The 18,801-nt window shown below is 37.2% G+C and overlaps 1 protein-coding gene across 3 annotated transcripts in view; it reads left to right on the top strand.

The window, feature by feature from the left end:
• The window catches only part of PPP1R9B (protein phosphatase 1 regulatory subunit 9B), an 86,572-nt gene extending 70,559 nt beyond the window's left edge, over nucleotides 1–16,013 (top strand). Inside the window, exons 7-11 of one of the 3 annotated variants that reach the window (XR_014173596.1) lie at nucleotides 3,838–3,891; nucleotides 5,319–5,548; nucleotides 6,657–6,753; nucleotides 10,101–11,337; nucleotides 13,085–16,013. Coding sequence is in view for 1 of the 3 variants with exons in the window: in XM_081933265.1 (XP_081789391.1) it covers nucleotides 3,838–3,891; nucleotides 5,319–5,548; nucleotides 6,657–6,753; nucleotides 10,101–10,154 (435 nt within the window). In the remaining 2 variants the exon portion in view is untranslated. Of the gene's footprint in view, nucleotides 1–3,837; nucleotides 3,892–5,318; nucleotides 5,549–6,656; nucleotides 6,754–10,100 lie in introns of all 3 variants that reach the window. The other 2 variants (XR_014173597.1, XM_081933265.1) reach the window with 2 other exon arrangements.
• Nucleotides 16,014–18,801: the final 2,788 nt, after the last annotated feature.

The raw sequence follows: 18,801 nt of genomic DNA on the forward strand, positions 1-18,801 counted from the left end.
TTCAATTGTATTCTTACACAATATCTGTTTTTACACCCAGTTTTTATCATTTGTAAATCTAATATGGAGATTATTTGCTAACGGAGCATTTTCCTGTAATATGGTTTATTCATTGGATTTATGTCCTATCTTTTAAGTATTCCTACTACCTCTTCATCCAAGTCATTAATTAAAATATTACAAAATTCAGGATTATCCCCTTAATACTTCTCTCCAATTCAATGCAGAATCTTCTTTGAATATGATTTCCAAGCCAACAGTATATCACTTTCTTGTTACATATATTTGTTAATCAGCCTGTCTCTACTGAAGTTAAAATAGGTTATGTCTATAGCATTTTAAAAATCTATTAAGGAAATTGCCTAATTAAAAAGGAGAGAAGATTAGTAATCCAAAATCTATTAACAAATCCATCCTGATTTCTACTAATCACCATATTGTATTTAAAATACCTATCTCTTTATTTATGATATATTCTAAATTCTTCCCGGGCATCAATATTAGACAGATTGAGCTGAAGTTCTCTGCATCATTATTTCCCTTTTTACGAAGGTAGAGACAGCATTTGCCCTTTTCCCAACTTTTTGCACTTTACCAGTTTTCCAGGATTTCTTTAAGATAATACATAACTAACCAAGTGGCTCATCAGGCAGTTATTTCATTAGCTTAAGATGCAATTAATTCGGCCTTTGTTGAATTTCAAGGAATAAAAATGCCTCTTTGGCCACATTCCTATTTGTACCCACCTGCAGCCTGAACATTTCCTGTCAGCAGCTTTTTTTTCCTTCATATGATTTTGTTCATTTGGTGTCCAGTCCACAATGGGGCAATCTTAAATTGTTAAGTTGTTCTTAACTGTATACGTAGAGCTCAGATTATGGACAATTGTTTAAAAAATCATTCAAAGTTACAACAGAATTTATAAAAGTTAATCCATTCCCTAAGTTACAACTGCTGCACCATCTCCGTTATTTTATGATCGCATTTCAGCGCTTGGGAAGAAACTTGCATTTACGATCATTTGCAGTGTCCCTTGATCACATGATTGCATTATGCAACTTTTCCATATTTTCCAACCAAAAACTGCAAAAGCATCCATTAAATAAACTGGATTTGGATTTATGAACATGTGATTCACTTAATGAAAATTGTAAAAACACTCATAAAATCGAGTTTGGTCATTGAGAACCATAATGAATCACTTCCAAAATTCCAGGTTCAGTTGAGATTGCCTTTTTCCTTCTTAACCTGTTATACTTTGCTACCCATTGCACTGAATATAGTCAGGATCAGTAGTGGATAGGATTAGAGAAGTATTTTATACTCCATATCAGGCTGGTATCAACATACACAATAATATCCTTGGTCAACCCATCTGCTGCCATTATTCTCTTCTTTCCTAAAGAACTGGCCAAAGCAGCACGGTGCCTCTGGTCCTTCAGATTTGTGCAGGAGCAGTAGAGCTGAAATTGGGGAGTGGGACGTGTGTGTTTCTTTTGCATGCCTGTGACACACCTGCTCTTGCAACCTACATAGTGTTTCCAGCCACGATTACCTAGCTGCCTTTGTGGGACAATCAGGCATGTTGATATCACAAATGTACAATAACACTAAAAAACTCAACCAGCAATCTCATAAGTGGTTTAACTCTGTGATCCTTAATGATTAAGTGCAATGCTGAAATAACACCAGGGGTGAAATCAACTTACCTTCACTACCTGTTCACAAATTTGAGCGTGTGCGCACATGCGCAGAGCGTCAAAAACAGGACGTGATGGCATCCAGGCGGGGGGTGGAGCTACCGCCACCACCATTACCGTTTCGCCAGAACCAGATAGAAACAGCTGAATTGCACTACTGCATGACACCCATCTCTATTGCTGCTTCCACAGAACATGACAGCACTTGAAGTTGACATTTGTTACCTTTATAAAGGAGAAGGTGCTATCTTCTGATTCAGATTTCTTGCTGATCTTTTGCTATTAAAACCAGTTTGAATTTAACTCAGATTATGACAGAAGTTGGTAGAAGAAGAGGAGCAAAGGAAAGAGCCTACTGATGACAAATGGTTTCGTGTAGATAGACAACTTTCTATTGAAGTATTCTGATTGGCATTTTTCTTTTTTCTGCTGGTTGGTAATATGCAAAGGGCCAGCTAAATGAATGGACTTAATAAATTGCTTTATCTGTCATGTCTACACACATATAACTAGAATAGCTCCATTCAGGAGAGGTCAGAATAGAAGTACTAGTGACAGGGCGGGGTCATAGTGGTAGTCATAACCCTCTTTTGGGGGTGAATGGTTTTGAAGTATAGAATATAACACTTCAGAAGGCTTTTGTTTTCTCCTCTCTTAGTTTTACTCATCGGAGAGTAGGACATTTCTGGAGTCCTTGGTTGTCCTTGCCCAACCAATAACATCTTCAGTGTTAGCAACTAAGTTCAGAGAGCATCAAGGAGTCCAACCCTAAGCTACAAATATTCTTTACATTTGGTACCAGGACAGGTGAATTAGGGCTGCAATCTTAATAAAACTATATTTTCTTCATCCCTACTATAGCCAAGAATCATGCACTTTAGATTAGTCTATTCAAGATGCCTTCAGACATACATCTTGCAAATGATAGTGATAAACACTAAAAATTGGGAATGAGTCATAACAACATTTGCACAACTCACATTGCTGCTTCAAATACTGTTCCTGGCATTCTTTGTGCACAAAATAGCTGTGCATCCTTTTTGAATGATTTCTATAGGTCTGGTACGCAGATCTGGCACATCCATACCTATCCCCCTTTCCCCTCAACTATAGAAAGGTGCTATGAAGAGCTGCAGATGGTTAGCTCTCAAACCCAAGCATCTGCAGTGTATGAATGGTAATTTAAAAAGGGAAGGATTTGGAAATGATTGATTGGAAAACATTTAATGTTTAATGTTCATTGCTTCACCAGTAATGTGTGAAGTGGTCCCTCATCAACCCTATAATGTGTGTCAGCAAGTTTTCATTTAAGCAATCCAGTCATGGCTGTTCAGGGTTGATTTACTGACATGGTGAAAGACAGAGAAGGAGAGTGCATGTAAATAATTATCACAGCAATGCTAAATTGGGGTCTTAAGAAGACTCAGAGAATACAGGAGGAGGACAGGATTCTCTGCTCTGATTTTAGGGTGTGGAGAAAGAGCAAAATTGAGCCCACACTTGCCTTGGGGTGCCCATCTGCTTGTTCTAAGGAAGATAAGAAGGCAGTAAATGCATGGATAGTACTGCATATTTTGCTTGCTCAGTTTTCTCTTCTCAGAACTGTGAGGTGCTGGTGGCTTTAGCAAAGGGTACTTCTAATTCTTGATAAAAACTATACATACCTGTATGCATGTGTCTTTGTTGAAAAAGATATTGGTATGCAAGTATTGCTGTGGTGCAAATTACTCAGATAAAGCACACCTCACAGAAATTCTGCAGAAGGTAGTGATTGCTTTATTGTAATTTAATTCTTGTCCCTATAGAAAGATGACCGAAGTCAAACAAAAAATATTTTGTGCAGAAAGGGAATAATAAGTAGACCAAAATGACAAAGGGCATGATTTGATTGTTGAAGTATTGCAGCCTGAACACAACTAAAATTAACGCTCATCAGTATATTGGAAATGAAAGCTGGCCTCCTAATTTGTTTATTTATTTATCTTTAGAAAATGTTTTGCCTACTTTTTATTGTTTAATAAAATAAATCCTAAAGCAAACCTTTTCTCTCTGTAATGCAGTCATAAGCTATGGGGCTTCTTGATTTATGTATGAAAACCAGGGAAGGAGTTAAACTTGCTATGTCTTCCTTTGGCAGCTCCAGATCAAGCATGCTGTGACTGAAGCCGAAATACAGCAGCTGAAAAGAAAGGTAAGGATGAAGGCTATGAGGACAGCCATAAAATCCTTTGCTTCCCTTGGAGATTTGCCAAAATCCATTCTTGAGAATGTTTTCCAGAAAAGCTGCAAGAACTGGCTCTGTAGATGTGCCTTGTAATAGTTGAACTATTTTTAATAGTGCTGTGCAAAGCATTTGAAATGGGATGGGCAGAAGAACAAATGAAGGACTTCTCTTTGAATTTTCAAAGGAGCCAACCAGGAGAACATGGGCATGATCTATATTTAGCTTTTGCTCACTGGGTAGTCCTTGGCACTACAGTTTTTGTAAAAAAGGAGTTTTTGTATAGTTAAAATGGAGTGTAACACCCCCCCCCCATAAGCTATATTAATGCCACCATGACAATTGTATTAATTTAATACATTCTTTCATGGATAATTGTATTGTCTTCAGTGTTTTGACTTTCCAACTGAACTGCTAGGATGCTACCAGTTGGAAATTCTGTCTTGTTATTACTTCCTTCCTTGTTTCCCATGGTTAGATCTTTTGTCAATAGTTGGAGAGCATCTCCTACTTTATTGCATGGCCCCTTTGGACTTTAATTGAAATATGTTACTTGTGCTTTTTCCTTTCCTTTGATATGAGCTATTCCACAGATAAAAAATTGGTTTCTAAAATACAGTTATAATGGCAATAAATCATAGCATTTTTTTCTTTCCATACCAAGAGTTCTGCTGTGTAAGTTGCTAGCTGCCCACTTATAACTTCCTTCACACTGTTCAAGCTGTAAGGCTCTTAAGTCAGCTGGTTTGGTATTAAAAAGAGCTGAAGCAAGAATAATCCAGCTTGCAACAAGACTATCTTAGAGTCAAGCTTAGAGTACTAATTTTCCCCTTTCCAATTAAACTAACACCTGTTCACTATCATCCACATCTGAAAGAAATATTGCAACTTTTGTATGAAGCTGCTTATGAAGGATTTTAAGCACAGCACAACATATTTCAACTTAACATTCTTCACTTTTTTATTGTAATTTCTACTATTTTCCATGATGGCAGATGGACAGAATTCAGAAAGAAATGGAGAGCATCAGATTCCAGTTGTCTAGTCCATTCAGTCCTACATTACTATTGGATGTAAATTTGCAAATTTATGTCAGGCTGGGTTATCTATCAATATATGTTCAGATTTAAAATAAAGTTCCTGACTTTGTAAACAATATGAATTTCTCAAGCTTTCATTCCAGTGTAAAGATATGGAGCTGTGGGTGCCTTATGAATAGTTGTTCCATTTGTTCTTTGTTTTTGTTGGTTTTGTTTGTCTGACCTTGATTTTCATTAAGATAATTATTTGTTTGGTTATTTATTATTTATTCCTACACCAAGTGAAATGAATGCAATGCAACTAATTAACTTATCAATTAACACATAACTATTTCCTCTCAAATTCTCTTTCTTCAGCTACAATCAATTGAACAGGAGAAAGCTCGCTGGCGCATTGAGAAAGCCCAGCTGGAACAGAGCGTAGAAGAAAACAAGGAGCGGATGGAGAAACTGGAGGGATACTGGATGGAGGCTCAGAACTTATGCCAGGCTGTGGATGAGCACTTAAAAGAGACCCAGGCCCAGTACCAGACTCTGGAAAGGAAATACAGCAAAGCTAAGCGACTTATTAAGGAGTATCAACAGAAGTAAGAACTAGAATGCCAGATCTACTTCATAATTATCAACCTCCATCACTTCAGCTCCTGTTCTATCATAAGCATGCTTACAAAGCCATTTCCCAAAGCCAGGGTACTTGGATTAGCACCATACCATCCAATGGGATTGGTAGGCATATAGAACAAATAAAAATAGGCAGCATGCCTGATCAAACCACCTATCAAAATAAGCATTACTCCACACGGTTTCTTAAAACACCTTTAGTAGTTTTAATATAGTTTTAAAAAATAAAGCTGTGCATTCTTGATAAAGGATGTGAGACAGATAGGGAAAATAATTAAGCAAAATGATCCTCCCTCCCTTTTTGTCTATATATGTTATATGTGAATTACTAGCTGAACCATTTCACAGTTTGGTGACTGGTAGTGAGTGGCTTTTTACAGAATATTTGCACTGTAGGCAGAAACTATAGTCTGATTTATATAAGTGGAATGGAATTGGAAAATGATTGAAAATGCTGGTCAGTTTCAATATGGAATTATATGCTTAATGCATCTGTCTATCTAATCTATCTATCATCTACCTACCTACCCCGTTTCTTGCAAATAATACTTCAAGAGAGAAAAAGATATTATTGTTTTTGTGCCCAATATAAGCATTTTGAAGAAGGTTCACTTATGGTGAGGATTTTTTACACAGAGAAAGCATTCTAATGTTTGTTCTATTAGGTGTGTTGAATAAACTGATTTTTTTTTAAAGCAGAACATTCCTCTGAGCTAGAGGGTTCTAGAGTCAAATATACTTTCCTGAAATATTTAGGCATAGTTTGCACAACTTTTGCTGAAGTTGCTACTAAATTGCCATTTCACTTAACAAAAGGGGAAATTATTTTTTAAATAGAGACAAATACTTAATAATTTAAAATATATTTGTTATATACTAAATAAAATTTACTTTTTCTATTGGGCCTGCTTACCTTTTTATACCTTCTTTTAGCTTACAGCATGTCATTCAAATGCAAATGTCATTCTTTTGCCTAAAAGAAGTTGTGATCCTATGCTATGCTTTTCCACCATTGGATAGTGTCTGCATTTCTGACTTTGATTTTTAATCTCCACCTCCTTTTTCCGCCTGCAGAGAAATTGAATTCCTCAAGAAGGAGACAGCTCAGCGTCGCATCCAAGAGGAGTCTGAATTGGCTCACAAGGAGGAAGTTGACAAGCTGCAAGAGAAGGTGGGCATCAAGGACAGTGCTGGGGGCTTACCATGACCCCAAAAGGAACGAGAAAGAAGGACAGGGATGGAGAGGCCATAGTTCTGCCTCAGAACGCATGAGAAAGCACTTGCTTTTAGAAGGACCTAGCTGTAAATATGAGCACTTGTCACAAGGCTGACAGATGGGGGAGGAAGAGGGGGACATGCAGGCCTTTCTGATCTGCTTTATTGCTGGGCATGAATGTTTTTATCTTAGAGGATTTCATCTGAAGCAACCAATCATTAGTTATGCAGTAGCTCCTGCAGCTGGGAGAGGAGAGGGGAATATCTTGAATCCTTCTGTCTGATTGATAATTTCATCTCATACCCTTTTCACCCAAGGATCCTATATTTGCATAGTGGAAATCCTTTAACTGTATCTTTCTTAAGCTTCCACCGGAGAACATTTCCATCAGATATTAAATCCATTATTCACCACCACCACCACCACCCCCAGGTCCTGCAGTCTGAGAAACCTATCTGATTTTACATCAGAGCATATCAGATCCATATAGATCTCTACTAATCAATCTTAATTTAGGAATTGTCTCTTCTTCATGTATATTTTCTCTGAATGGGACTCTCAGGCCTCATTGACTCTGCAACAGATCTCATGGTCACATACATGCATGCATGGATGCATGCATACAATGATTTTCTTACTGAGCCATGGAGAATCTGCCACATCTTGGATCTTACATCAGGCAGAGTTATCATATCAGATTTGTCAGGGTGTTTTCATGCTTTTGTATGTTAAAAGTTGGTGCACATGCCTGCACATTTCTGTGTGTGTGATGGCTCTCAGTTTCTGTGATAGTTTCACAGATAGGAAACACTGATATGGAAGCCAAAGCCAAAGTGAAAACCTTTTCTGTGAATATCTTAAAACTCTAATGGCTATTTATTCACCAGCTCCCTCTGCAGTGCATAGTTGGAAATTCAGCCCCTAAAAACTAACCATTTATGTCTTTTTGAAGTGGTCTTTCCCCTCACTCACCATCCTGACCCTGGTCATGGAAACAGATCCACTGATTATTAGTTACAGATGAATAGAGCCAGGTTCATAGGTATAAAAGCTGAAGTTAGCAGAAGTCAGCCTTACTTTATTGAAGGAATTAAACCTTAGTTTTACATAGATTCATGCAACATTTTTTTTTATTCCTGGGTTGCCAGATGGAAAACTAACAGAATTGGGGAACATTTGCTATGATTGTGGTGGCTGGACAAAGTAAGAGTATGACCTTGGGATAGGCCAGGCAAAAATGCAAGCTGGTATATATCCCAGAGAGAGTACCTGTGTGAAAAATAATAATCTTGCCTGGAAGTAGATCTGTCTGAGGTAGCGGTTGATTACAAAAATGATAGAAATGAGCTGCCTCAATCTAGATTGTAGATAATGGATTTTTTAAAAAATCCCTCTGTTTTCTGCTGCGATATTCAGGCTTAGAAAAAAATAATAGATTTATGGGCAGAGGGAACTGGTTATGCTTAGTTATATTAGTTCTTCCTTCCTTTACAAAGTTGAATTAAGTGTACATTCCCTGACTGTTTTTGAAATTTGGACAGTCTAATTTTTATCTAACAAACATAAATGTTACAAACCATTATTATTAAAAGTACAAGATTTCACTATAATTCCATTCCTTTTTTAAGGAGTTTAACCTTTCTTTAAGTCACAAAGGGTTTGCTTTCCCAGTTGTTGCTCCCATGACATTCTGTTTTTCCCCAAACACTTCTTTCATCATCATCGCTCCATTGATTTATCCTTGACCTGTTCCCCATGTATGTTGCTGATCAACATTTTCTTCTCTCCTTCTGTTTTGGCACAGTAGCTAATTGTTCACAAGGTTTCTAAAACAAGTACCTGGTGGACAGTGCTGATGGAATTGGGCAGCCTATAAATAAATAAAGGACACAATGACAGAAATTTTGGGACAAGAGTTAGAAGGAAGGATAGGCAAAATTGAGTTTCCAAAGATGTTGAATCTATTTACCTACTGCAGTAATGTTTCTAAGACAATAGCTTTGTGGTTGTTAAGTCCAAGCTTGAAAACAGAACACATCATTGTGATGTTGTCTTTCATTGGCATGCCAAAAGTCAAGGATTATAGGCATAGTCTAACATCTAGATATCTGTAAAGTTCCCTACTACTTAAGCTTTAATCGAAACCATTAGCCATTTATTCCAGAAGTGAGCAAACAATGGTTCATGAAACATACCCTAAGCCCCATTTTTGAGTCTCTTCAGAGCTTTTCTCCCAAGACTGTGATATTGTGGCAGCAAAGTCACATTTTTTCCTTTGTAAATTAGGAATAGCTTTAAAACAGATTCTGTATTAAAAAAATTATAAGTCTAACTTAGGGAGCTCATTGCCTATATGGGTACCTCCATTTTTTTTTTAATCAGTGGAAGTTTTTCATATCCTTCAGACTAGTCTCACTGCATTGTAGTAGTCTAAATATGATATAATTGAAGCATTGGTAAATGTTGCCAAATTACACCAATTCAGGAAAGTTTGTTTCTAATGCCGAAAGCATAGTTGTATAAATGCATTCCTTGCATCTCTACTACCCGAAGATCTACAGTTACCATTGGATCAGGTAGATGGCCAACCCACAGATCTTTTGTGGATATGGGTAATACAACCCACTTCTTTTAATAGAGGGAACTCTTGTCCCCAAGTGTGGCCCCATATCCAAGTAATCCATTATTATTGGCAAGGATTTACATACATCCTCTCACATATGATAGTTAATGATCTGAAAGTATAATAGCACCGTTATGGGAGGTAAGTCTACTTTTATTTTAGTGGACGCTCATTTCTTCTCTTTCTATTAATGAATAAGAAACAGAGTGATCCAGAAATATCTCTGCCATGTGTATAACTTGCAGTCCTGCAGATTTTTCTAATTCATGCCTTCAACCCCAGTCAGCATGTCTAGTAATGAGGAGTACTGGGAAGGTAATTCAGCCAACTATAAAGAACTTGATGTATAGCAATGCAACAGGAAATGAAAGTGACATGGAAAGAGATTACAGACTTAAGCTATTTGAAATCTGCAGGAAACAAGGTCTCCTAATTTGTATTCATATACATTTTAACATTATCTTTACTGTCCTTCACTGCCCTTAATTTTTTTCCCCTCACCATTTTTTCTTTTAGCCATTTCATATTGTTATCTGCCAATCTGAGCCAACAGACCATTGGCTCCAGCCACATTATCTGCATTTCTTTCCTAAGTCCACCCTACCTCTTCCCCATCCCAAACGCTCCTTACTCTGCCTGGATAATTTCTCTTTATCCCTTTCTGTTATATGTTTTTCAGATCTCTGAACTGGAGGCGAAGCTGCAAACTTTGAAAAATGCCAACACGACTTAAAAAGAGAGAGAAAGAGAGAGAGCAGAAAAACATATAAACCAACCAGAGAAATTAATTCATCTTATTATTAACTATTACTATTATTCGCAAGGGACATCTTTAGAATTTTCCTCCACCCATGCCCAGTCTTTATTCTTCCTCATCCTGTGCCTCGTTCCCTTTATTTTACTGCAGGGGAAATACTGTAAAGCCCAGCACTGTCAGAAGAACTACTGCAGCAAAAATAGTAGATGACCCTGTTGAGTATGAGGCTGTGAAAGACCAGGTGGGGTGGTGAAATTCTAGATGGACTGCAGAGACACAACCCACCTCTTGATGGGGATGAATCATTGTCAGTTTCTGTGTCTGGTGTGCATCTTGTGTCAACTGGAGAAACAGATCATGGAGGGCGGGAAGGTGGTCATCTGTGTACAGTAACGTATGTCTTCTGTCCCATCTGCCTGATGAGAATCTTTATGGATTGGGACTGATGCCCCATGTCTATACATTGACTTGTTGGCTCTTCAGTTGTGCAGGCAACTAGAACATAGAAAGACTCTGCTGGTGACAAATAAGACCAGCGGTTTTCATTTTGCTTCCTGGAACTTGATCTTATGAGCTGGGTGGGGTGGAGGGTGGGACACTTGTCTAGCTTTGAGATGGGAAGATTTTTAATTTTCCATCCTTTGGGCAACTTGGAATCCATTGTTCTCTATGTTTTGTGGTGGGAACTGTATCTGTTTCCTAACGAATGAGCCAGCAGGAGGTTTTGCTGGCCATCTTTGGGACATCCCTGCTGGCAACTGACTTTTACATCAGGGAAGAAGTATCAGCCTGTTTTTCTTTTCCTCATTACATTTTATTCCTTTTTTTTTGGAAGATTCCTGGGAATCTACATTCTGGAGACTAACAAACTGGACTCCCCCAAAGGACTTGAGGGTTCAGACGTAATTACTGAGAGCAAATATATCAAGGCAGTTGTAGCCAGGAAATGAAGCCAGAAACTTTAGAAAAACATGGAACTGCCATTCTGTATTTGCATCTCCAAAGGCCACCAGTTTGTGCTGGATCCATCTCACCACTGTCAGCATCAGGGTTTGCTGGGGAAATTGGAATCTGGAACTAATTAGGAGCAAAACATGAAAACAAAGCCCTGGTGGTCAAAAGCAAACTGTACAATGAATCTTGTCTTTTTAATTTAATGGTAAGGGTTATTGTGTTTTGTTTTCATTCATTACATCTGGTCTGAGGACCACTGCACAGATCCATTTAGTGCTGGGATTTAGAGTTTATCTCTCTTGTTGGCATACTGCTCTCCCTGGCAGTGACACAATGTCATGTGTCGCACATATATTAACCTGTCAGTATCTTAACTTCAACACATTTCTTTGCTGAAGAAACAGTTAGTGTAGACAGTAACTACAGGAAGGTCCAAAATGCTGCAACACCTTAGCTACCTGGGAGATCTTATGCCGCAGCAGTGTTGAGTTACATCAGATGCTGATAGTGGGTTACAAAAGCTGTCCAAGGTGCCAGAGGACTTCAACTTTTTTTTGCCTCTTACCCCTTTCCCTCTATTTAATGAAGCAAAGCGGAATGCTATAGTTGTTATTCTATGTTCCTGCATGCTTATGAATCATCAGCTAGGAAGCAATATTCCAAAAAGCTATTCATTCAGAATCAAATATTACACCACAGAAAAGAGATTGCAAAAGAACATTTCTTGGCACCACAAGTCTTGAAATCTTCTGTATTCCATCAGTTTCATGGTCAATTTATAAGCTACGCAATGTGAAGGAGCTATGTAACTGGGATTAATGGCCAATGTTTTATGCAGGGATAATGTTAAAGAGAGTAAGGAAAAAAGACAAGACTTGTGAAGTGTAGCATGCTGAAACTCAAGAAGGATATCCAAAAATGTTTTCTCTATTAATGGGCTTGGTTCATACAACATACCAAGGCATACTGTAGTTTGTTGGACGTTTACCATGTGCAAATCCAGCACAATTGAAGGTTAGTCAATAAACTACAGTAAACATACCATAGTGTATATGATGTGTGAAACCAGACATGTCTATCCTTGTTACTTTCTTAGACAGAATATTTCTTGTTAGTTACTTAGACTTATTCTTGTGCCTGGATTTTAGTTGAATGTTGTATTATTTAAATAATTTTTAAACATGCACCCATAATCAAGTCCCCGTATACGATTTTGCATATAAAGTAAGTTCATGAGAGTTGAAAAACATGAGAGTTCCTTCCCTTGCTGGTGTCCTCCATGGGTGAAGTTATAATTCATATGGTTCCAAGCCAGCAGATGAGCGTTGTAATTCAGGACACCCAGAAGATACAGGTTGGCAAAACTTCCAGAAACAACTGTTCTAGATTGTTTTATCTTGTTGTTTTAAAGTATATAATGTTTTAAAAGGGTGGGGTGGGGGTTCAAATCATGCAATTTCTCTCATCCAATCATAGCACCACCTATTGAACAATACCAGGTTAATTCTGGTAATATTAAGTCTTTTGACAGTATTTTTAATGGCGTTGTTAACTGCCCTCAGTTATTTATTTAATATCTTCTATGAGAAGTGGCAGTAAAAGTATATTTTGAAAAGTTGCTGGAAAAGTGACTTTTTTTGTCAAAAAGAACTGAGCTATATTACTTCAAAAGCTTGGAATTAATTATTTTAAAATAGTATTCTGTCAGGAAAGGTCTAGATGGTTTCCTTTAGAATTGTCATGTCCTGGTCCTCAGGTGCTCATGCACTTTTCACTGTGGGGAGGAAAATCCCAAGATATTTCCTTCCTATAATTTGAGAGAGGTGTTCTTGGATTAATACTGCTGTGGAAAATAACATACTGGTGATGAAAGAGATTGAATACCAGGGTCGGCATTATATAGAAGTTGGTTTATTTTGAAGGATGATGATTTCTTTCACTTATTTCTCCAGGATTCACCTAGAAATTTCCAGATCCCGTCATGAGGACGTGTAGTTTCTTTGTGATAAAAATCATTCATTTTATCCTTCATTATTTGGAATTCAAAGGTTTGATGTGTGAAAACTGTTCACACGTAAGATGAGTATTCAAGAAGATCACTTCCCAAAGCTAGGTTAATCTTTGCATATTTCCATGATCTGCTTATATACTCAAATTGGTCAAACGGTGACAATTTGGTGGATTATTTTCCAAAGTTCAATTTATATATGGAATGGGTATTCTATCCACATGCCATGATTTTTGAACAAGGAACTTCAGCATGGCAAATATTTTGGATTCATTAATTAAAAATAAAAAAACTGAGATGTCCAATTTTTTATCCTAGAAGTGGGGAATCAAAGGATTTGGGAAAGGTTACTTTCCTATCTCCTCTACATAGAAAGGGTCACATTGTAAATGTTCTCACATATCTATCCTAAAGCTCACTGCTCTTAAAGCTAAAGGCATCATACTGTATGTTCATGCACATATAATGTGGGGAGTATGCATTTTAGTGCTCTGTGAATTGCTTAAAAGTTTACTGCAAGTGTAGTTCAGCCAATTTACAGCCTCAGTCCCCTTTATATGTTATATTTGTTGCAGCACATTTTCCATCAACTGCTGGGGTGATAATGGAGTTGGTTGTCTGGCGCTTGAAGGATCCAGGTTCGGTAGGAACTTACATGTGTATGATTGAGTGATGTCATTCAAAATAACACGTCCTATACTATGTTCTCTTTATACATACAGATGGAAGAAGTTGCAGAAATAGCCACAACAGGAGAAATTGTGCCATTCTCCTAATAACATGGGAATTCCCATACATACAAAATGAAAACCATGGAAAGTAGCTCGAAAAGACTCTCCTTCATCTCCATACTGAATTACAGCAGATTAAGTAGATCTGCATCCAGCAAGATAGTATAAGAGATATACAAAATGCTCTAACTGGATGAAAGGTGGACAGGGAACTGTAATCTTCTGAAAAGCAGATCAGATTTAAAAGAAAACATCTTAAATTTAATCTCACAAGTATAAATGTATATGTATAATATATATATATGTATGTATGTATGTACGTACGTATTGTTCCTGGTTTTGTATTCCAATTGTCCTACCATCTGGTCATATAAATAGCAAGATTTTGTTTCCAACCCTGTTCAGTTTTTCAAACATTGCAGGGGAGGAACTTGCATGAATGCACTTGGCTGACGTAGCTAAAAATGTTCTTCAAGAGAGTTCTTATAGAAGAGCAAGAGGAAATTTTTATATATAGATAGGTGGATAGGATGTAACCCATTAATGAGGATTCAAATATAAAATCCTCTTTTCATCGTGATGTTGGCCTTTTTTCTTCTCTCTGTTTCTTGAACAAAAACTATTTAATCCCTCACCCAACAAGATAGCCAGGTATGGAAAGGTGGCATGGAAAGCATTTTTATGGTGTCTGCAGTTTATGCATACAAATGGATAACTGCTCCAGAAATTCATACACTGAGAGATATGAACATGATTTCAAGATGGGATTGTATAACTTCCATTAAATTCCATTAATGCCTTTTATAGGCCTCCCGTTTGGATTGCAAAAGAAATGAAAATATCAAGGCAGATTAATGTTACAAGAGTCAAATGAAAGTAGGAGCAGTTTAGGGAGGGGAGTTGCACTTCCTTAAAAATTGTTCTGCATCTGAGAATCACTTTTGGGGCAAAGTGATGTTTCTGGATAAAGTGGGATTGTAATGTTCATCCCTATAGGGAAATTGGGAATAAGTTTATTGTTGCTTTTAAAGCAAAACAGGTTTTTAAAGCCTATTGGAGATTTCACAAATAGCTATGGTATTTACTTTTCTAAATGCAAAAAAATAATAATAATACTATAATTCAACAATTTGCTAGAGAAATTTGTCAACTGAAGGGGGCTCCAGGAAGTGCAAATAAAAAAGATGCAAGGTTACATATGACTTCATGGGCCAGAAATTGTCCATCCTGTGCAATAGGACAATCTCAAGAGCAAGTGAAGTTCTCAAAAAAATAGTGGTGTGGTGGTGGTGGTGGTGGTTGTTATATTCAATTCAGAATTGAGCTATTTGATTCTCTTAACTTGTAATTTTGCCTTGATGTATTCATGGAGAGGCCATTCAATATCATTGGGATTGAAAATGTTTGGCTGGGACTCAGAAAGCATGCCTTCAAATAGAAATAGAAAAGTCTACCACATCAGAAAGCCACAATAAAAAGAACAAGCTTACCAAAATTAGAGGCAAAAGGTGTAAACAAGCATGGTATGTATTAGATTTTTAACCCTGCCTCTATTACTTTATAAATAACTCAAAGTGGCAAATGTACATAATACTTCTTCCTCCTCTTTTTCCCCACAACCTTTGAGGTGGGTTGGGCTGAGAGAGAGAGAGTGTGTGTGTGTGTCTGGCCCAAGGTCATCCAGATGGCTTTCATGCCTAAAGCAGAATTAGAACTCACAATCTCTTGAATTCTATGCCAGTATCTCCACCACTACACTGAACTGTCTCTCTTTAAAAATAATAATTTGGGTTTAACTATAGATTTGCCTGTGAAAATGTAGTTTGCCATTTGTGTTTCTAGGCTGTTGCCATGCCAAGTTGTATTGTGAAGGATCCTTGGTGCTCTCTGTGCTTGATTGTTTTTCCTTGCTAGTCACTAGCATTGGTGATATTACCTAGTTTGGGTAATGAAACCCCTGCAAGTGAACAACAAAGTTCAGAGAGCACTAAGGATCTCTCACTTCAACCCTGCGCTACAAATATCCTCCTTTAAAGTAGTATTGCAAATGTATATTTCCAAGACTTGACTGATTTATCATTAAAAACAAAGTGTTTGGCTTGATATTGGAAGACCTGAAGGCTAAACTTAGTCTAATGTGTATATTAATAAAAGCTAATCAATCTGCCCTTCGAATAGCAAACTCTGGTACTGTGGCTAATGGCTGGATAGTGAAATGGCAGTCCACGAACAAGATGAGGAATGCAGTCATTTAGAAGAAGCATGGTGTTAGATGGGTGCGAGGAAACAGCCCAATAAGGATGGGCTCTGCTCCATAATTATTGGGCTACAAAAACCTATATGAGTGGAAGAATGGAAAGGAGCACTCTGGGATGGACATGGTTACCTGGCAGGAATGTTGCTAAATTGCAACATTCACTTGCAGCTTTTCTTGTAGTGATAATAATATTTAAATTACAGCTATATGTGATTCATCCTCCTGAGATAAATGATACAGGTAGTCCTTGACTTACAACCATTCATTCAGCAACTATTGGAAGTTAAAATAGCACTGAAAAAAGTGACATACAATCAATCCACACACTTATTGTTGTTGCATCCCCACAGTCATCCTATCAAAATTCAGTTGCTTAGCAAACAGCATGTATATACCAAGGCTTCAAGATCCAGGGGTCACATGTTCACCATTTGTAACCTTCACCACTAGCTCCAGCAAGCAAAGTCACTTAGTGTTTCTGTGACTCACTTAACTCAATATGAGAAAAAGGTCGTAAAATCAAGTGCCACTCATTTATCCATCACTTTGCTTAGTAACAAGAATTCTGGTGGCAATTGCAGCTGCAAGTCAAGAACTACCTGTAAATGAACAATTTAGATGATATTGGGAGATAAGTTGCTAAAAATAAAGGATGATCCATTGTATTAAGACAAATAGAAGACAAGTCTGTTGGCCCATACAGAATTCTACATAAATTGTGTGTGTGTGTGTGTGTGCACGTGTGCTTGCACGCACATATTTCTTCCTTAGGCTAAATAGATAATTCTGTATGTAAGCAAGGCACTTGCTAAATTAGGAGTGTGATGCTCATTGAAATCTTGACTACAGTTCCTATAATTCTTTGTCATTAGTCATACTAGTCATTGGGAATGCTACAGACTCAAATCAATTGTGATTTAGTTGGTAATTTAGTACCAGAGATTTGCTGTACCAGGCTGTTGATTAATAGCACCACCTCTTTGAATCCAAGCATGTATATTAAAAAAAATAAAACTCAATGAACGCCTTATAATGTGTTCCCACTTTAATAGTGCAGTCTTGATGGCTTCACTAATTACATTAGTTCAGAGAAAGAATGCCACTGAAGTATCTAGTGTTAATGAGTCCTGATTTTTAGAAACACATTTGCCAGTCAAATTTCAACTCTGGTACATTTTGAAAGCTAAGACCTTGGGTGCAGGATAATGCAGAACTTAAAATGATATTCACTACCAATTGCAGAATGAAAATTCCCCAATTTTCTTTCCTTTTTCTTCAATATAGAGAAATAGATATTACAATGAGGTCAAATGTGGATTAGTCACCAGGACTGACCCAAATTTGACCTCACATCATCATCCTGGGAAATGTATATTTGCCTTCATTTGTGAGATATTATTGTATTTAGATTATGGACATGCAGCCCTGCTTTACTGTGAATCAGAATATAGGCCCCTTTTAATAAACACAATTTCCTGATTGGCTTGTCTCTCTAAAGGTGGAGAACCTTTCTGAAGCTCAACTAATTCAGTTGATGAAATTATTGCTAAGCCTATCCATCTTTTTTCACCATATCTTACTAAAGAAACTAGGAGAATAATCTGTTTCTTAGAAAAATAGAAAACTAACAACAGAAAAAGACCGAGTGGTCCATCAAGTCTTTGAGGGTTTTTTTTCTTTTTAATGTCTATTATCTTTATTTTTTATTTTATTTTTTATTTTTTGTAAGGTGATGGGCAAGTGTTTATCCCAAACAAGTTTCAGTCATACTGATGACTGACCCACTACCTCCACTGAAACCTGGTTACAAGCTTCCACTATTCCTTCTATAAATTTCTTTTCTGAAGATGTAAATTTGACATAATTTGAAATAGCTCTTCTTGAAGTGGAAAATCACTCATAATTAAATCTAGTAACTTATGTTACCATCATCTCTTAACACCACGTCCAGATTGGCTGAGGAAGATGAGAGTTCGAGATGTGGGCTAACTTATCTTGAGAAATTCAGGAGCTAATGAAAAAAAACCTATATTTCACACACTGCACAAACAAATTCTCAAAGTTTGGTCAGCTGCAGGAATATATTTAGAATTTGTCTACATGCAGTATTGTTAAAAGGAACAGATATCGATGCACTATGGATGCTTTCCAATGCATGATTCCAAACAAACTGAACATAATTTAACCTCTTCTCCCATTCCATTTTAAATGTCTTCAGTCAGAACTGAAGAAGCTTCTTGGTTAAGCAAAATGTGTTCAAAGAAAAAACAGTCCAGTAGCATTTTGGGGGAAAAAAAACATCTTTGGAATATTGCATTTTAACTATGCTATTCCTGAAAATAAGGGAAGCCATGCCTAAGGTAAAATAGTCATGGAATAAGGGGACTACAGCCACTACTATAGGATTAGTAAAGGAGTTGGGTGGTCATTTAAGCTAGCCTCCCTGAGTTATTGTATTCCCAACAAATGGCTGGAATGTCCTATGTCAGATGAATTATCTCCATCAAGGGAGAGCCCATCTTCTCAAATAGCTTCAAATCCCAATAGCAACTTTGGAAAATTACCCAAGTCAACATCTCTAAAAGTAAACAAAAAAAAGTTACATCTGAGAAAACACAGGCACTATGGAAGAATTGCATCAAAATCAAACTGATTTAAACAATTAGTATCATG

Source organism: Natrix helvetica (assembly GCF_964273705.1).
Source record: "Natrix helvetica genome assembly, chromosome: Z".
Classification (NCBI taxonomy): domain Eukaryota; kingdom Metazoa; phylum Chordata; class Lepidosauria; order Squamata; family Natricidae; genus Natrix; species Natrix helvetica.